The sequence below is a fragment of the Lampetra planeri genome, chromosome 44 (genome assembly GCF_965212315.1).
Source record: "Lampetra planeri chromosome 44, kcLamPlan1.2.h2, whole genome shotgun sequence".
Lineage (NCBI taxonomy): Eukaryota > Metazoa > Chordata > Hyperoartia > Petromyzontiformes > Petromyzontidae > Lampetra > Lampetra planeri.
Window position 1 is genome coordinate 3,002,004 of NC_136150.1, and position 21,084 is coordinate 3,023,087.

Consider the following 21,084-nt stretch of genomic DNA (forward strand, 5'->3'; position numbering starts at 1 on the left):
ACCTGAGGACGGCTGCTTGCGTTGTGGCCGAAACGTCGTGAGAATTATTTTATTGTTTTATTTTTATTATTTTATCATTTCCCTTCTACGTGACTTTACCGAAAGAACCAAGATGATGATGATTATGTTGTTGTTGATGTTGTGTCACGATGTCCCCTCTTGTGTTGCACCAGCAGCAGCAGCAGGAGCCTGGCTGGAGCTGCGCTCGCGTGAATCCGCCCCAGGCGGCGAGGGGAGGGCGGCCTTCACTTCGGGGCGTCCCATCACCTCGCGGATCCACGGCACAAAGCGCGACACCTTCGATAGAATCAGAACATTTATGCTGGAGGAATCCGATGAGCCGTGAAGCTCTTTTTCACAGGTGTCCAGTTAGGCGCGGGCACGAATGTTACAACAGCAGTACACAAACTCGATAGTCGTGCAACGAATCGCCCAAACACAAACAAATACAACACTAAACCATCCGCATCCTACCAGGCAAATCCCTATTGAAGTATGAACATGCATCATGGCATGGTGAAGTATGGTCAAACCACCCTGATGACTGACACGGGGTGTAGAGTCCTTCATGCAGCGGTGGACTGACTCAGTGCTGAAGAGTATTGTTATTATTTTATTGAACCAGGGAAGCTTTGCCAAGTCTCAAGACTTATTTTTAAGAACATTTATTAAAAAGTCTATTTAATTAAGGAGAACGTGTTGTCTATATTTATTTAAAGTTGCCCCCCCCCCCCTCGTCACACATCGTCACAAATGTCTGACCCCCCCCCCCCCTAGGTGCGTGACGTCATTTATGGACGGCCCCTAATACCAGAAGGGTCGGTGCTGTTCTTGCGGTGGCCCAACTCTTGGACCCGGCAGGGTTGCGGTGCCATCTAAATGATAATTATCGGGCTGCAGTTTGGAGCTCGCCTCTGCCGAGTTGATATTTCCAGGGCCACGCGGTACAGGAGGAAGTTCCAGGCCTCCCCCCATCGAGGAGCGGGGATCCCAAATACTGTTTGTCACCGTAGATTTGTGGCACTGGCGCGGAGACGGAATGTCCATCTCTTTCGTAAGAGTGGACCCTGGCAGTGGCCACCGGTCAAAAACCAGGCATAACTTAAGTACTAAGGCCGAGTTTTTCTCCCATAACAAAAAAACACATACACAGTGCAACCAGCCAAAGACTTGAATGCTGAAAAGCTGCCTGAATAATTACTCGATCGGGATGACACGGAGCAACCTGCAACCTACTTTAAACAAACTTGTCAGAATCAAGGCCGCAGCGATGGAGTCAATATTGGGGGGGACCAAATCTTCCAGGGGGTCTGGGGTCCCCCCCCCATAAAAAAATCTAGAATTGAAAACGAATTTCCTGCCTAAAAGTAAAAAATATATATATAGGATGGACTTTTTTTTTTACAATAATGTCTAATAGTGTATTGTATTACATTGCTCTGTTTTTACTTTTTTTACGTTTTCCTGTTTCATTGTATGTAATGGCAGAGATTAGGGATTAATAAAGTACAACCATAACCACAATCATATAAAAAAAATCTATTTTAAAGCAATATATTGGGGGGGATATTTTGAGCATATTTGAATATTGGGAGGGGGGGATGTGCCCCCCCCCTCCAATATATATGATAATTACGGCCTTGGTCAGAACCCTTCTTAAAAAGTGTAGAGACTCGGTGAACCGTCATAACAATAATGCAATGCATGTTCTTGGTTCTTTCGGTAAAGTCACGTAGAAGGGAAATAATAAAATAATAAAAATCAACCATTTTTTTTTTATTATTTCCCTTCTACGTGACTTTACCGAAAGAACCAACAAGATGAATCCCTGCAGTCACGAAAGCTTTACATCGAAATGCAATGCATGTTTCGGTGTGTGATGCAAGCCATCGCACGGGTCACGCGCCTCCGTCGTCGCGCCGCCTCTCACCTTGGTGTAGACTCCATACTTGCCACTCCGCGCGCACCCGTCGCCCCAGCTCACAATGCCCGTCAGGAAGAACGTGTCCCCGTAGAGAGTGGCGTGGGGGCCGCCACTATCCCCGCCGCAAGCATCGCCCAGCCTCCCGCCGCCACCGGCACCGTCGTGGTCCCCGCTGCGCCCCGCGCAGAACATGTTGCGCGTGACGGCGGAGCCCAGCGCCCTGACGCACTCCGCGTGCGGCACGAAGGGCACGCTCACGGCCTGCAAGCGCCGCGGTTACCGAGAGCCAGGGGTCAAGGAGGGCGTCTCGCGCGGCTCAGGCAGGTGCGGCCGCGCGCTAAGGAATGGGGGCTGCCTGCGTGCAGGTGTGCGCCTGTGCGTACGCAAGTTGGCGCAGTAGGGGGCACAGGTGGTGCGTCAGCCACGGATCTCGGTCAGTCGACCCGTGGCACCTGCTGGGTCTGTCCCGTGACCTCCTGCCAGCGGGCGTTCGACACTTCGCGTGGCCTCAAGGTGCACATGGAACTGGCACAAGCGTCGTGGTGACGTCACCGCCACTTAGTGGCGAATGGCGGTTGTTGTTGTTGTACGCAGGGGAGCGGTGGTGTTGGCAGTGAGCAGCGCTGCGCTTCGAACCTGGCGGCCCCGAGTTCGATGTCCCGCTCACGGCCAACACCGGTGGCGATTATCTGAACCGGTTCTAGGCCTCCCCTAGGTCGACTCGGCCTCAAATGAGTACCTGGTGCGGTGTGTAAACATCGCCACTGGGGAGACAAAGGCGGCCGGGCGTGGTGCTGGCCACCCACCCCCTCGTGTGCCGTGCCGGCCTTCATAGGTGCTCGCTAACAGCACTTGCCCCAACAGTCTGTTAAGGCTATATTGGTTAATCTTTGGCTATACACACATGCATTATTCCACCAAATATTCCAGTGCTTTTGATGTCATATACTACTGTACCTCACGGTATTCTCGCGTGCGTTTTATGTACGTAGGATTGCTATTCATCACAAAATTGCAGTTTATGGAATCATGCTCCACGTACACATTTACACAGTAATAACCACCCTTATAAGTGGTGGTGATGTCACCATGGCACTTGAGCCAAGCTAGGTGCTCGGTGCATCTTGGGAGAAGTTTCGAGAAGCTTCCTGGCAGGAGGTCACGGGACAGACTCGGTTATCATGGGTTTTAACTAAGGTTAACTAAGGTTAACCCATAACAACTCCCAACTATGCCAACCTGCTGCATTTTATCCACCACCGTGCCCCACTCGTTGCGTGTAGGTGACATTAGCGAGCACACGACATGACGTGCCATCCTTCACGGTCGTTCTCGACATGCGACCTGGCTCCCAGTATTGACTGTGATCGCGTAAAGCCACCCGGTACTATCCTCCACCATCACCACCAGGCCCGGACTGGGCAGGCAAATGCCCAGTGGACCGCTCCATTCCGAGGTCCGCTGGCCCGGTTTGTGTGGAGAACTTGCAAATGTGATCAGACTCTTTGGTTCTTTCGGTAAAGTCACGTAGGTATAAAATAAAATAAATCACGACTTTTCGGGCGCAACACAAGCGTCCGTCATCAGTAAACGTGACTTTACCGAAAAAACCAAAGAGTATGGATTCCCGCAGTCACAAAAGCTTCAAATCAAGAATGTGATCAGAGTAATTAAATTAATACAAATATTTTATCACCTCTAAATGCGTACGCTTCATTGCTTATTTACGCTCTGAGTTGGCATTAAGTCCCATAGTCGATTCTTCCTTACCGGCCAATATAAAAACTAATTTGACCAGCCCAAAGAGGCCAAAGAGATCGCACGGTCGAACGTCACGTCGCACGATCCATTTAAACAAAAAAAAACAATAATTGCCCACAGCCTGAAATTTAGTCCGGTGTGTTAACAAATGCCCTTGCCGATTTTCCGTCCCAGCCCTTCACCGACCATCACCGCCACCGCCGCCGCCGCTCGCACCTGCAGCACGCTAGCTCGTGCCGCGCCTTCGCCGAGGCGGCCCCATCCGCTGACGAGGCCGTGGATGCCCGGCACGAGCAGCTGGTGCTCGGACAGCGAGGTCGAGGGCAGGCAAAGTGGCACGGCGCTGGGGCCGAGGCGCGCGCGCGTCGCCAGCTGCAGCAGCGCCACGTCGTAGTCGCGGCGGCGCGGACCGGGCAGCGGCGGCAGCAGCGATGACGACGACGACGAGGAGGAGGAGGAGGGGGCGACGTGCCGCTTGTGCAGCACCACACGCCGCACCGGCAGATACTGCTCCGAGCCGTCCGACACGTCCACGTCGTACTCGCCTGCATAGAGGGTGGGGCGGGGGCAGAGGCGTAGCTATGGGGGGGCAGGGGGGTACACGCGTCCCCGGGCGCCAAGGTAAAGGGGCGCCAAAATGAGGCTTACAACGTTACATTATAATCTTCTTGGTTCTTTTCGGTAAAGTCACGTAGAATGGAAATAATAAAATAATGAAAATACAACATTTTTTTATTGGTTTATTTTTTTTATTTCCATTCTACGTGACTTTACCGAAAGAACCAAGAAGATGAATCCCTGCAGTCACGAAAGCTTTAAATCGAAATTGTTACATTATAACTTATTGCGGCGGGCGCGGCAGCCTGAAACTACTGCACAAATCTACATCTCAACCTAAAAGTTTATATATCCCGCCACACACAGCCTACATGTCATGTAATTACATTTTGGTATATGATTTAATGGGGGGAGGGGCGCCAATTTTATAGTTCGTCCCCGGGCGCAAAATATCCTAGCTACGCCACTGGGCAGGGGGGGGGGGCACTCAAAGACGTGGCTTGGTCTAAGCGCCCCATGAGAGGCTTCTTGTATAATAACATCATTGTCTAGAGAGGGCATCAGAGACACCGGTCAACACGAGCTTCGTGGGAGGGTGCTCACTCTCCTCTCCTACCCCCAGAGTGTCCAACTACCTATCCCCAGCCATCGATGCGAGTTGAAGAGGACGGAAGGTCTCCGATAGAGTTCCTAGACAATGACGGGCATATAGGAGCGGTCTCTCATTGGGATTTATAAAGAATGACAAGAGTTGCCCGTGTTTTGTGACCACACCGATGATCACGTAATTTGCCAGGCCGCCCTGGGTCTTCGCTCCCACAATGCAGTGAGCGGCTGTGATGACCCACTCGTCGTTCAGCAGCGCCCCTCCGCATAATCCTTTCCCCGTCTCGTAGCTTACAAGCAGCACCTGTCACAACCGCACCACCGCAGCCTGTCAGCGGCACCGCTACACACAGACAACCATGCCACCAAATATTCTTAGGTTTTTTCGGTAAAGTCACGTGGCGGTTCCAGCTGAAGACGAAAGCTTGCGTTGCCTCCGAAACGTCGTGATTTTTATTTTATTTTACTTTTATTAATTTTAATTTCTTACCTACGTGACTTTACCGAAAAAACCTAAGAATATGAATCCTTGCAGTCACGAAAGCTTCAAATCTAGAATTCATGCCACCAAACCCTGGCAGTCGCACCACCGAAACCCTGACAACTGCACCACTACCCCCGATCAACCGCACCACCTCAACCCGACCAACAGCACCACAGAACCCGGTCAAGTGCACGAAGCGGTGTCGATGTGCACGTGACTCACCTGCCAGGGACATTCTCCAGGCTCACACCTCCACCCATTGACAATCCTCAGGTCATCGCCACCTGGCGGCCCGTTACCATCCCGCACAACCATCACCAACATGATCACGACAGTAAGCAACATGTATCTCAATCACCGTCATCACCGACATCATCATCATCATCACCACCACCATAACCGATACCGACATCATTTGAATCACCATCATCGCATCTGTTACCATCACCACCGTTACCAACATCACCTTCATTACCATCGACACTTCCACCACCATCGTCACCACCACCACCACCACAATCTTCACCACCACCATCGTCGACATCATTGCCACCACCACAATCATCACCCCCACCACTATCATCGACATTATTTCCAACACAACCACGTCCTCAAGGCACTACCTCTGTGCTTGGCTTCCTTTTGTCTTTGTCTCCGTCCGCATGGAAACTCCACTGACCACGCACAGCACAGACACACAGCAAAGACACCGCATAGACACACATCATTAACACACAACACACACGGCACAGACACACAGCATTAACACACAACACACACGGCACAGACACAGCGTAGACACACATCATTAACACACAACACACACTGCACAGACACACAGCATTAACACACAGCACACACGGCACAGACACACAGCATTAACACACAACACACACGGCACAGACACAGCGTAGACACACATCATTAACACACAACACACACTGCACAGACACACAGCATTAACACACAGCACACACGGCACAGACACACAGCATTAACACACAGCACAGACACAGCATATACACACATCATTAACACACAACACACACTGCACAGACACACAGCATAGACACACGGCATAGACACACGGCACACACAGCACAGACACACACAGTACAGGCACATTGCACGTGTACGGCTCATGTAACTGCACCGTGCAATATTTATCGTGCGGAGCTTGGGATTGCCTGGGAAGGTTCAATTGGAGTAAAAGGCTGGCAAACAGGATGACGAGTTAGAGGGCGGTTAGGGTGGTGAAGGAAGGGAAGAAAGTGTTTTGTGGAGTAGGAGGAGGAGTGGCAGACGGGGATGGTGAATGGAAGGTTCGGGAAGGGATGAGAGAGAGTAGATGAGAGTGTGGTTTGGAGAGAGCAAAGGTGTTTTGTCGGTGGAAGCTTCCGACGACTGCGAGTTGCTGCATTACCGAAAGAACCAAGGATATGAATCCCTGCAGTCACGAAAGCTTTAAATCAAAATTTAGAGTTCACGTTGTAAAAAAAAATCAACACGTTACAAGGTAAGGCCCAAACAGCCACGTAGCTATTCTTTTAAAGAAGCGACCTGGTCATCACAAATGATAGCTCAAGGAATTGGCGTTCCATGCGGACGTTTATAGCGGTAGCCAAACACTCTAAACGCGTGGCGACGTTGATTCGAAATGTGGAGGGAAAAACCGGGAGGACCCTGAGAAAAATCCACACGAGCACGGGGAGAGAGAGAGACGCAGACTTCATATATACAGCAGCAGCAGGCGTCAGGGTCGGGATTGAACCCACGATCTCCTGTATACCAGGTGAGGTAGTTAACATCTGCTAGCCACCGTGATGATGATGAGAGAGAGAGACACGCAAACTACAATTATACTGCAGCAGGCGTCAGGGTCGGGATCGAACCCACGACCTCCTGTACACCAGGCGAGGTAGTTAACATCTCCTAGCCACCGTGATGATGAGAGAGAGAGAGACACGCAAACTACAATTATACAGCAGCAGGCGTCAGGGTCGGGATCGGACCCACGACCTCCTGTACACCAGGCGAGGTAGTTAACATCTCCTGGCCACCGTGATGATGATGAGAGAGAGACACGCAGGGTCGGGATCGAACCCACGATCTCCTGTATACCAGTCGAGGTGGTCAACATCTCCTAGCCACCGTGGTGATGATGATGATCGAGAGAGACACGCAAACTCCAAATACACAGCAGCAGGCGTCAGGGTCGGGATCGGACCCACGACCTCCTGTACACCAGGCGAGGTAGTTAACATCTCCTGGCCACCGTGATGATGATCGAGATAGAGACACAGCAAACTCCAAATACACAGCAGTAGGCGTCAGAGTCGGGATCGGACCCACGACCTCCTGTACACCAGGCGAGGTAGTTAACATCTCCTGGCCACCGTGATAATGATGAGAGAGAGAGACATCCAGGGTCGGGATCGAACCCACGATCTCCTGTATACCAGGCGAGGTGGTCAACATCTCCTAGCCACCGTGGTGATGATGATGATGATCGAGAGAGACACGCAAACTCCAAATACACAGCAGCAGGCGTCAGGGTCGGGATTGAACCCACGATCTCCTGTATACCAGGTGAGGTAGTTAACATCTCCTGGCCACCGTGGCAGCACCACGTGGCAGGACTAGTCTGGTGGACTCCCTGTCACGGCAGACTCTGCGCGGGTCGTCCTGGTACGGAGTCTTCATCGTTCCAAACAAACGCCGTCACGAACACTTGTCGGGCACACTCGTAGGGGGGAGCTTTGCATTGGATGTATGTGAATGTGTATATGCAGGTTGTCATGTGAGTGGCGTAGAGCGGTTAGCGCTGCGCTACGAACCTGGTGACCCGAGTTCGATTCCCGCTCACGGTCACCGACACCAGTGACAATTATCTGAACCGGTCATGGGCCTCCGCTAGGTCGACTCAGCCTCAAATGAGTACCTGGTGCGGTGTGTAAACATCGCCCAACAGCACTGGCCCCAAAAGTCTGTTAATGCTACATGAGGGATCTTTGTTATCTTTGTCATCTTTGTCTATATGCCTATGTGAGTGCGAGGTGGTGCATCGGCCAGTCATCTCAGTCAACCCATGGCACCTGGGTCTGCCCCAGGTGACCCTCCTACCAGCAGGCGTTCGAAACTCCACGTGGCACTGAAAGTACACCTGGCCTGGCAACAGGCGCCGTGGTGTCATCATCACCGCCACTGCTGCTGCTGTTGTTGTGTTGCTGTTGTTGTGTTGCTGTTGTTCTGAGACGAGGGTGGCGGTGGTTGCGGTGGTTGCCCACCCTGTGGCGAGCACGTGCCGTTGTCCATGAGCGCGTAGCCCTCGGCACAACCGCAGCGCACGCTGGCGTTGTTCCCTCGCTCCGAGCAGAAGTGCTCGCAGCCTCCGTTCCGGTAGCTGCACGTGCGCGTGTCTGCCACGCCACCAAAGCCGAGGCAAACACACAGACAAAGATCCCCCGCGTAGCCTTAAAGGGGCTGTTGGGGCAAGTGGTGTGAGCGAGCAGCAGCTACAGCTATGAATGCCGGCACCGTGGCACACGAGGGGGTGGGTGAGTGAGGTGGGCAGTAGTATGTTCGGCCGCCTTTGTCTCGACAGTAGCGATGTTTACACATCACACCAGGTACTCATTTGAGGCTGAGTCGACCTAGGGGAGGCCCAGGATCGGTTCAGATAATCGTCACCGGTGTTGGCCGTGAGCTGGGAAATCGAACTCGGGTCGGCAGGTTCGGAGCGCAGCGTAGCGCTAACCGTAGCGCCACCACTCCCCACTTGCGAACAAACACACACAACTGCTTTGGGTCGTCATCGCTAAGTAATACAGTATTTTCTTGGTTCATTCGGTAAAGTCACGTAGAAGGGAAATGATCAAATAATAAAAATAAAACATAATAAAATAATTCTCACGACGTTTCGGCCACAACGCAAGCAGCCGTCCTCAGGTGAAGAACAGGTCTGTTGGGAAGACGCTGTGACTTTACCGAAAGAACCAAGAAGATGAATCCCTGCAGTCACGAAAGCTTTAAATCGAAATTTAATACAGTATTTATGCCACTTAATTGTCTAGTAATGTTGTTTTAAATTTAGACTTAAAATTTTCGTGGCTGCAGGAATTAATATTCTTGGTTCTAAACTAAAAGCAAAAAACGCACGATGTTTTGATCGAAACACAAGCGGTCTTCTTCACCTTCACCTGCAGAAGACCGCTTGTGTTGCGATCAAAATTTCGTCGGATTTTTTTACTTTTAATTTTTGTTTTCTATCTCCGTGACTTTACCGAAAGCACCAAGAATATTAATGTTGTTTTGTCGAGGGTTTGTACATGTTTATTTCAATTAACTTGTCTGTAGTTTATTTGGCATAAAGTACGGCACTTATTTCAATTGTGATGTTGTCTGTTTTTGGTTGCCGTGTACCAAACCGCATTATTTAGGTCAGGCTTAAGTATTGAACATCACTGTTTTGGCTTTCGCGGCACTTTCCAAGAACAGAATCGCCCGCGATATTCAAGGGTCTCATGTCCTGTAAAATAAGCTGCATCTCACGGGTTTCATCCAATCAGAGTTATGATCAGGAAGCAACCATGCTGTCGATTTAAAAATACGGGAGACTCGATTCTCCCCGCTAATGACGGGGAGGACGGCCGCGGATATTTAAAAATCATGGATAATCCAAAATTTGAAATGTTCCGTGGATCTCTAAGCCAATAACCAAAGTGAAAACAACACGACGCTTCCGTTTCTCTGCCATAGCACAGTTTCGTAAATTAAATAAATGATCGGAAAAATAACTCCAAATGAAGCACAACTGACGATTTCGATTGTTACTCTTTCGATTTAGAACGAATACTAACGATCGACAAATCGATGAGCGTGCTCAGTGATGACACTTTCCTGCTTACACGCAGAAGACTCCGCCCACTAAGTGGATGACAACAGAGCCACGCCAATCAAAATCAATCAAACTCCGCCCACCGTTGTAAAGATAAGATATGCAACTACTGTACTGTAGAGGCGATCACGTGGGTTTTGGATTAACCGGAGCAACATATTTATTCGGTTTAAGCACGTGACTTGCAATAAACATTTCCCAGAATTCTAGATTTGAAGTTTTCGTGACTGCAAGGATTCATACTCTTTGTTTTTTTTGTGGTAAATGCACGTAGGTGAAAAATAAAATAAATAAATAATATGGTGAAAACAACAAAAAAGTGATAACATTTTATTGTAGTTGTTTTCATTCTACCTTATTTATTTATTTCCCCCCCTACATGACTTTACCGAAAAACCCGAAGAGTATTTCCCAGAAAAACGTTGTATAACTGTTTTTAGAGTATTAATTTGGGCTTAAGGGGAGAAATCCATGAGTTATTCATTTTTGTCAATCTCAGGTGCACCGGTTAATCTGCAAATCGGATAAACCGCACGCGGATATACCGATAATCTATTGTAGATATTTGAACAAACCAAGTGACATGTAAACTCATTCTAGATTTGAAGCTTTCGTGACTGCAAGGATTCATATTCTTATGTTTTTTCGGTAAAGTCATGTAGGTAAAAAATTAAAATTAATAAAAGTAAAATAAAAGTAAAATAAAAATCACGACGTTTCGGAGGCAACACAAGCTTCCGTCTTCAGGTGGAACCGTCACAGCACGATAGCTGTATAGCTGTATCAGCTGTATCACAGCACGATAGCTGTATAGCTGTATCAGCTGTATCAGCTGATACAGCTATCGTGCTGTGACGGTTCCACCTGAAGACGGAAGCTTGTGTTGCCTCCGAAACGTCGTGATTTTTATTTTACTTTTATTAATTTTAATTTTTTACCTACGTGACTTTACCGAAAAACCCTAAGAATATGTAAACTCATCCCCACGAAAAGTGTGTGTGTGTGTGTGGGGGAGGAAGGGGGTGTCTCATCGAGCCGAGCGAAAGCTGCCTCACTGATCTCGCAGTTGACGCCTTGGTAGCCGTCTGGACAGACGCACGAGTACGAGTTGAGTGCGTCCTTGCACGTTCCCGCGTGGCAGGGACTCGAGGCGCATTGGTCTCCATCTTGACGTGAGAACAGAGGACGAGTGCGTGAGAGAGAGAGAGGCGAGAACACCGACACGATGTTAACTACCTCGCCTGGTGTACAGGAGGTCGTGGGTTCGATACCGACCCTAACGCCTGCTGTATATTTGGAGTTCGCGTGTCTCTCTCTCTCTCCCCGTGGTTGCGTGGATTTTTCACCAGAGTCCTCCGGTTTTTCCCTCCACATTTCGAATCAACGTCGCCACGCGTTTAGAGTGTTTGCCTACCGCTATAAACGTCCGCATGGAACGCCAATTCCATGAGCTATCATTTGTGATGACCAGGCCGCTTCTTAAAAAGCATAGCTACGTGGCTGTTTGGGCCTTACATGGTCACATGTTGGTTTTTTCCTCCGGTTTTGCCCTCCACATTTAGAAACTTGCGTGTAGAGTATTTGTCTGCTATAAATTTCCACGCGATAAGCCACTTCGTTGAGGCTATCATTTGTGATATGCCGGGTCGCTTCTGAAAAAAGAGCTATATACAGTAGCTCAGTGGGCGGTCACGAAAACTTAAAATCTAGAATCAGTGGGCATTACCTGGTAAAATACAAATGTACGTCTGGGAAGCTCAAACATTGACATTTGGAGGTGTTGGCGACACACCGGTGCAGGAGCACGACACACGGTGTTCTCATAAAATAGTCTCGCGATGTCGCTGTTGCCCTTGAGTGAGTTGCAGACGTCTCCATCCAAAGCTGCCTGAGATTCATCAGCCGCTTCCCTAATTGCAACGTGTGACACGAGTCGTAATCTTTTGATGCCACCGTCCGCCAAGAAATTATTCCGGAAATGAATCGAGGACCCGTCCAACCCACGTCTCGGGCACGAGGAGTCAAATCTGCCTTTGGAACACGGAGCAGCCAATCGTCGTCAGGATGGCTGCTGCTATACGGCAACAGTAAGTTCTCCTCCTCCCATCTCTTAGTGTAATTCCAAAAGGCATTTTTTTCTCCGTCTACTTGAAATTAAAGGGAAGTGGTGTGTGATGGCATGTTTGGGCTTTACATACAACAACAACAACAACCGGCATTCGCCACTAATTGGCGGTGACGTCACCACGGTGCTTGTGCCAGGCCATGTGCACGTTAAGGCCACGTGAAGTGTCAAACGCCCGCTGGCAGGAGGTCACGGGACAGACCGAGCAGGTGCCATTGGTAGACTGACTGAGATGACTGGCCGATGCACCACCGGTGCCCTCGACTGTGCCAACTACATACAAACAACGACAAAGATCCCCCATATAGCCTTGACAGACTGTAGGGGCAAGTGCTGTTAGCGAGCACCTATGAAGGCCGGAACGGCACGCGAGGGGGTGGGTGGCCAGCCCCACGCCCGGCCGCCTTTGTCTCCCCAGCGGCGATGTTTACACACCACACCAGGTTCGCATTTGAGGCTGAGTCGACCTAGGGGAGGCCCGGGACCGGTTCAGATAATCGTCACTGGTGTTGGCCGTGAGCGGGAATCAAACCCGTGTCGCCGGGTTCCTAGCGCAGCGCGTTAGCCACTATACTACCGCTCCCCACATACAAAGACAAAGATCCCCCGTATAGCCTTAACAGACTGTAGGGGCAAGTGCTGTTAGCGAGCACCTTCCCCACATACATACACATTCACACGCGCATCTCACCTGCGTATTTGTACCAGAATGATTTCTGAAAAACAAACAAGCAAGCCAACAAGCGTGTGAGCTCAGCACCACTCACAGCCGCACACGTCGAGTGAAATACTAAGGTCAGAGTTCAAACATTCAAGACGTTAATTGCCTTTGTCGCCAATGTTATTCTTCCCCATTGCGCAATCGGCGTCGTGCTCTGAGCCAAAGAATCCATTGGGAAATCTCGCCGAGCAGTATCTATATACATAAAATCACGTGAGTAAGAGCAGTGGTTCTCAACCGGGGGGGTACGTGGCAATGTCCCAGGCACGTTAGGTGATTTAGAAATGTGTGAAATGATATCATACATGAGAGTCCCTGGTGAATAATCACGTATGAAAACTGCCAAGATAGCGTAACTACGACAACATTTAATTCCATATGGTATAAAATATATTTTATAAACTCATTGATCGTAAACAACGTGGTTTCCAAGAGTAGCCAACGAACAAATTCACGTCACGCCAGCTAAATTTAGTTGTATTCGCTTGCAGTTACTGGCGAGTTAGATTAACCTCACAAAATTGACGATTGGTTAAAATATCGATGCTCATTATTCATACATTTATTTCCACGTTGGGATCAGGCAACGGTGGGGGGGGGGGTACTCGGTTGAAACAAAATTCCACAAGTGGGGGTACAACACGGTAGCCCAACAAGGTTGAGAACATAGTCGTAGGTTTTTACCCTTTTAAACTGGTACAAAACTGACACCTTTATTCAAGGCATCATGTTTGCAATAACCACAACACAAGTAGTTAAAAAAGCAAACAAAAAGAAGTAACTCTGATAATGATAATACTATCATTATCAGAGTTACTTCTTTTTGTGATAATAATATCATTATCAGAGTTACTTATTTTTGTTTGCTTTTTTGACTACTTGTGTTGTGGTTATTGCAAACATGATGCCTTGAATAAAGGTGTCAGTTTTGTACCAGTTTAAAAGGGTAAAAACCTACGACTATATTTTGCCACTGGTAAAAGAGATCTCATAGTGTAAAGGTTGAGAACCACTGAGTGAGCGAACATCCCCCGCGGAAGCAGCTATCGCAGACGTCACCTCTGCTCTACGAAGAGTCAGGGGGTGACCATTTTCGAACTGCCATTGCCGCAGAGAGTCGTGGCCTTCGCTTGAGTCAGATGTGATATATTTTACTGGTAGGAGCCTCCTGGTTACACCAGCCCACAGGGGATTATTCTGTCCGTCCGTCCGTCGTGCAGGGAGGGGCTGGGTGGGGCTGGGTGGGGAGGGGAGGGTGGGGAGGGGCTGGGTGGGGAGGGCGGGGAGGGTGGGGAGGGTGGGGCTGGGTGGGGAGGGGAGGGGAGGGTGGGGTGGGTGGGTGATTGCTGGGTGGGGAGGGTGGGGTGGGGCTGGGTGGGGAGGGGCTGGTCACCCCGTGGCGCCCTTATAAAACTCAACGTTTAACCTACTCACGCCGGCTTGTACCCGCCCTCACAGTCGGGCATATTTGTGGAATACACCACGCTGCCGTTGACCCTGGCCATTGACCGAGCAACCCAACGTTCCTACCAGCTCCCTCCGCATGAATGTGTTCTTGGTTTTTTTTGCAAATTTAAATGCAGAACCAACTTTCAATGTGTCAAGGCGTTGTGTTGTCAAGTCATCGGTGAGCAGGCTCAGACCATCAACCCGCGACACTTTCAATAACCCGGTTTAATCGCATGATGCCTATCGGAGTACAACTGGAACATATTTCATACAAAAACAATCTTTCTGCTGTATGTGCCCAAAGAAAGCTTATCACTGAACTCTGTCAATGTTCAACTCAATAATCCAGATGTACTTTGAAATATTAACATTCTACTCAAAGTGTATGCGAGACACATGCACACGTATGGTGCTTACACAGACAAAGATCCCCCTATAGCAGAATCAACATTTTTATTTAGACTGGAGGAATCCGTTGCACCTGATGAGTTAATGAGTTAATGATGACGTCACCCTGCTGCTGCTCTACATAAGAACGGGAGACACAGCAGAGCCTCACCATTCTGGCGAATTGCCCGATGATGCTGGATGCAATTACCAGCGAAACGTCGTGCTACTCAAATTGTAAATGTTGTGATTTCACGCTTCAACACACCGGTGGGCTAAAGCAGTGAACTATTTGTCTTTTGTCAACGTGACACTTTTTTACTGATTGGCCGTGTCGGGTGGTGGAGGGTTACGACACATTTATAAATAACGCGATCTAAACCCAGGCTATGTGAAGTGTGGAAGCCTTGCTGGCAAGAGGTCACGGGACAGATCCAGGTGTTGAGAGTTTACAGAGAGGCCCTGTTGTTGAAGAGGGCCTGTCTTCAGGTCATCTCTGCCCAATGCCCTAACTGGTCTCGGACTCCGGATCACCCTTCGCACTTCAACAGATGAAGGTGCTGCCAACCTCAGCCAATGAACCCATAACACCTGGGTGTGTCCCGCGATCTCCTGCCAGTGAGGGTTCCTCACGTTCACTTCACGTGGCCTCATTGGTGCACCGAGCCTGGCACATGCACCGTAATGACGCCACCCCGCCACTTAGTGGTGAATGGCAGCTGTTGTCGTGACCTGGCTCGCTTTGAGTAGAGTGAGTGTGGGGAGCGGTGGTGTAGCGGTTAGCGCGCTGCGCTACGAACCCGGAGACCCGAGTTCCATTATCTGAACCGGTCCTGGGCCTCCTACTCGCTAACGGCCCTTGCCCCAACAGTCTGTTACACAGCTATACGGGGGAGCTTTGTCTTTGTTGTGTGAGGAGTCTCAATGCTCACCGCCGCCTCCTTGTCGGGGAAGATCTCCATGGCTTCCTCCAGGCTGCAACGCTCCTCCATGCATTCGCGCTCCAGGGAGCCTGGGAAGAACTCCTCCAGCCCGTGGCCATTGACTCTGCGCACTCGCAGTAGTCGAGACGCCTCCCGCCTTGACACGAACACTGGCGGTGGCAGGGGGGGGGGGCGGAGATGGTGATGATAGTGAAGGAGTTGGCGTTGGTGGTCGTGGTGATGAAGGTGGTGGTGGTGACAGTGGTGGTAGTCGTATTGATGGTGGTGGTGGTGGTGTTGATTGTGGGTAGTGTGGATTTGGATGTTGATGGTGGTGATGACAGTAGTGGTAGCGGTATTGATGGTGGTGGTGTTGATGTTGATTGTGGTAGTGTGGATTTGGATGGTGGTGGTGATGACAGTAGTGGTAGCGGTATTGATAGTGGTAGTGTTGATGTTGATTGTGGTAGTGTGGATTTGGATGTTGGTGGTGGTGATGACAGTAGTTGTAGTCGTATTGATAGTGGTGGTGTTGATGTTGATTGTGGTAGTGTGGATTTGGATGTTGGTGGTGGTGATGACAGTAGTGGTAGTCGTATTGATAGTGGTTGTGTTGATGTTGATTGTGGTAGTGTGGATTTGGATGTTGGTGGTGGTGATGACAGTAGTTGTAGTCGTATTGATAGTGGTGGTGTTGATGTTGATTGTGGTAGTGTGGATTTGGATGTTGGTGGTGGTGATGACAGTAGTTGTAGTCGTATTGATAGTGGTGGTGTTGATGTTGATTGTGGTAGTGTGGATTTCGATGTTGGTGGTGGTGATGACAGTAGTGGTAGTCGTATTGATAGTGGTTGTGTTGATGTTGATTGTGGTAGTGTGGATTTGGATGTTGGTGGTGGTGATGACAGTAGTTGTAGTCGTATTGATAGTGGTGGTGTTGATGTTGATTGTGGTAGTGTGGATTTGGATGTTGGTGGTGGTGATGACAGTAGTTGTAGTCGTATTGATAGTGGTGGTGTTGATGTTTGTGGTAGTGTGGATTTGGATGTTGGTGGTGGTGATGACAGTAGTGGTAGTCGTATTGATAGTGGTTGTGTTGATGTTGATTGTGGTAGTGTGGATTTGGATGTTGGTGGTGGTGATGACAGTAGTTGTAGTCGTATTGATAGTGGTGGTGTTGATGTTGATTGTGGTAGTGTGGATTTGGATGTTGGTGGTGGTGATGACAGTAGTTGTAGTCGTATTGATAGTGGTTGTGTTGATGTTGATTGTGGTAGTGTGGATTTGGATATTGGTGGTGGTGATGACAGTAGTGGTAGTCGTATTGATAGTGGTTGTGTTGATGTTGATTGTGGTAGTGTGGATTTGGATGTTGGTGGTGGTGATGACAGTAGGTTGTAGTCGTATTGATAGTGGTGGTGTTGATGTTGATTGTGGTAGTGTGGATTGGATGTTGGTGGTGGTGATGACAGTAGTTGTAGTCGTATTGATAGTGGTTGTGTTGATGTTGATTGTGGTAGTGTGGATTTGGATGTTGGTGGTGGTGATGACGTAGTTGTAGTCGTATTGATGGTGGTGGTGTTGATGTTGATTGTGGGTAGTGTGGATTGGGATGGTGGTAGTGGTGACAGTGGTGGTAGCCGTATTGATGGTGGTGGTGGTGTTGATTGTGGTAGTGTGGATTTGGATGTTGGTGGTGGTGGTGATGACAGTAGTTGAGTCGTATTGATAGTGGTTGTGTTGATGTTGATTGTGGAGTGTGGATTTGGATGGTGGTGGTGATTGACAGTAGTGGTAGCGGTATTGTTGGTGGTGGTGTTGATGTTGATTGTGGTAGAGTTGATTTGGATGGTGGTGGTGATGGGTGAAAGTGGTGGTAGTCGCAGCAGTGGTGTTCATGTATCAATAATAATCATGAATATTCATGTTAATAGTAATTGATTATTGTTAAAGAAGGCTCAGTCACAAACAAATCCAGCTTTGAGTGTGATCGGGTTTTGTTTCTTGCAGCTTTGTATTTGGGAATAACTGAGAGAGAGAGAGAGAGACCAACAGTAACACCATCACTGCTACGTTCTCTCTTGAGAAGAGACGGCAACTTGACAGTTTCGTTCAACCAAGTTGGAGAGTTAATCTCCCCAAAAAAGTGCGGCAATCAGGCGCAAGGTTGACATCGCCACGAGGAATAATGTCATCATTGATTGTGCTCGCGTCCCTTCACTGGGTGCCGAGTTTGGATTCTCTGCTGAATGGGTGACCCGGGCAGTTTCCGTTGCGGCCCCTCAACTATGGAATTCCCATCCATCCCAGATGTTCACTCCTTCAAGGCACTCGGCTTATTTAAAATACATCTGTTCCAAAAGGCCTCTCGACTTGGTATTTTTATCTGTGGGGTTGCATTTGGTGGGGTATTTTTTTTATCACAAGCCTGTGTGCTTTTATTCGGTGTTTACTGTGCTTTTTGAATCGCTATTAATTTCGTGTTCTTGAAAAATTCGTTTTATTTGGGTTGAATCGCGTGCGGTGGCTGGGCATGCGGGCTACATGGACCAGCCAACGCAGCCTTGCCTGCCGGAGGAGCTCACTGATGGGAATGTGTCCAGATCTTTCAAGGATTTGTGAGCTCCTCACACAATCCAGCCTGTTTAAACCCAGGATGGATCATAGGCATGCCAGCCTGAATGTTTCTAACCGGCGCAGATGTTCCATTAGAGGGGTCCAGGTTTGACAAGCATGAGAAGGGAGGGCATGACTGTGGCCGAGAAGACTCGGAAGCTTCGTGGGGAGCGACAGACCAGGTAGCTTCCACACAGCATTGCGCCAGCCGATGAAAAGCTAATGCCCGCCAGACTGATTCGGAGAAAGACTCCTGCTGTCAAACCGGAGCAGTCAAACCGCTTACACACTCACCAATTCACATGCCCACTCTCCCACACGTTCACTCGCCCATATACTCACGTCACTCACCACGCTGCAGGTCATAACGCCTCTCTTGCTCCTTCCCTCGCACTGGTCGACTTCGGAATCCCCTCCCATGCGTATCTTTCCCCCCCAAATTATTCCCCCGCCACCCAAAAAAAAGTCAAATTGTACCCCCGAAGCTCAAAAAATTAGCAGCGCACAGAGCATTATTGTAGTACTCTTAGGTTTTTTCGGTAAAGTCACGTAGGTAAAAAAATACAATTTAAATTAATAAAAGTAAAATAAAAAAGAAATACAAAATTATTAATTTTAATTTTATTTTATACTTACGTGACTTTACCGAAAGACCTAAGAGTATGAATCCTTGCAGTCACGACAGCTTCAAATCTAGAATCATTACTGTGGTGCAATTAGCTGGGTCTCCACACTCCACACAGAGCCATCGCGAACCAGGCAGTCCCCGTTACATTCTGCACGTGAATGACTGTAGCGCTGAATTGTACCTCCTAGAATTAGGTTGCGATTTTCGGTGGCTTTTTTTACAGTTCATATTTCGTAAAGTAAATATCACAAAAAGTCATAACAGCAGCATACATCGCATGAGCATCACTCTGTGGAGAAAGTCAACAGTGTATGTCTGTGGAACTTCTTTTGCGCGTACGTAGCCAACCGTGCTAATCGTAGGTGCAAACAATGGTTGTCCGATGGATAAACTCGATCCCGCCACAGGAATGTGGAATTTCAAACACTGACTCAGGGTTCTACATTTGAAGCCGGAAGTTTGTGTTGCCTCCTAAACGTCGTGATTTTTTATTTTATTTTATTTTACTTTTTATTAATTTTAATTTTTTACCTACGTGACTTTACCGAAAAAAACTAAGAATATGAATACTGACTCAGGGCTTTACACGGGAGACACGAGCACCAATATCCTCAAGCCTCATTTGAGCAGCAAATCAACGTTTGACTCGACTCCGAGTAACAGGCCGCCAAAGAGTTACAACATTCGTAGCCCGTGCATGCTTAACGAGATGACGAGGGGCAAATGAACAACGGGGTTTTTGATGAGACATACGTGATTCACCGGCTCACTCCACCGCTGCATTCGCTTGAAATGACCGATCCGTCCTCCGAGCGACAGGGTGACGCTGAGAATCCCTGCAGGTGGTTGCATGGAGGAGGAGGATGCCAGATGAAAAGAGAAGGAGCTTCCACGGACGCAGCAACATGTCGCGATGGAGGCCTGCTACCCTATATATTGTTTTGGAGTTGGGAGGTTTTGGCTGAGCGGACGCGAGGGGGAGGAGAGTCACCGCCCTCCTACCGCCTCCTCGCCAAGGCCATGGTGTTTAGCTGGGTCAAAAAGCCAAGCAAACAGAACGCGGGGGCTGATAATGGCAGAGGAGGAGACACTTCCAAACGAACCCAAATTAAATTTCGATTTAAAGCTTTCGTGACTGCAGGGATTCATCTTCTTGGTTCTTTCGGTAAAGTCACGTAGAAGGGAAGTAATAAAATAATAAAAAATAAAACATAATACAATAATTCTCACGACGTTTCGGCCACAACGCAAGCAGCCGTCCTCAGGTGAAGACCAGGTCTGTCGGGGAGACAGCGTCTGAAACGTCGTGAGAATTATTTTATTATGTTTTATTTTTATTATTGTATTACTTCCCTTCTACGTGACTTTACCGAACGAACCAAGAAGATGAACCCAAATTAATTTCTCGCCCGCTCACTCACTCGCTCGCGCACGCCTTCCACTGCCTCAACCTGACACTCACTCAAGACACTCGGATGCCCAAGCCACATTCGACAATTGTCGGTAGCATCGTGTCGCCAGGGCTCGATGATTAACAAATCACTGCTCGACAGGGGACGTCTGCTAAAACATGACCATGCTGCATCGTGTACAACATTCTCTGGCACGTGGTCGTGACGGGCACCTCAAGACCCGGAACCGTGTCCGTCCAGTGCTCGCTGAGCTGCGTTGGTCACCGGTTGCTGAACGAATTGCATTGAAGGTCGCACTCATTAGGGCCGTCCATAAATGACGTCACGCACCTAGGGGGGGGGGAGGCGGTGGGGTCAGACATTTGTGACGGATGTGTGACGAGAGGGGGGAGGGGGTTTGAAAAATGTGACGTCACATCAAAATGCGCAACCTTTAAATAAATACAGACAACACGTTCTACTTAATTAAATTGACTTTTTAATAAATGTTTCTCCTACAACATCAGAGTGCAGCGCCACAGAGTGCAGCGCCACATTAAATACGCACTACAATGACAATAGTTTAAAGCGATTTGAAGCATGTTTATTTTTTT

At 48.9% G+C, this 21,084-nt stretch overlaps 2 protein-coding genes across 2 annotated transcripts in view; one reads left to right on the forward strand and one right to left on the reverse strand.

Annotated features, from left to right (window-relative positions):
• Positions 1 to 19,986, reverse strand: LOC144732756 (coagulation factor VII-like). Its single transcript, XM_078614332.1, has 11 exons — positions 19,977 to 19,986; positions 15,845 to 16,005; positions 13,047 to 13,071; positions 11,286 to 11,396; positions 8,621 to 8,752; positions 5,957 to 6,007; positions 5,556 to 5,617; positions 5,018 to 5,153; positions 3,872 to 4,230; positions 1,931 to 2,185; positions 1 to 297 (listed from the first exon to the last, which is right to left on the reverse strand). The coding sequence occupies exons 1-11, from the start codon at positions 19,984 to 19,986 to the stop codon at positions 145 to 147; spliced, it is 1,455 nt and encodes a 484-aa protein (XP_078470458.1). The 3' UTR covers positions 1 to 144.
• Positions 19,987 to 20,649: 663 nt separating this feature from the next.
• The window catches only part of POGLUT1 (protein O-glucosyltransferase 1), a 15,314-nt gene continuing 14,879 nt past the window's right edge, over positions 20,650 to 21,084 (forward strand). The window contains 1 exon segment of the mRNA XM_078614333.1: positions 20,650 to 20,667. Coding sequence (XP_078470459.1) covers positions 20,650 to 20,667 — 18 coding nt within the window.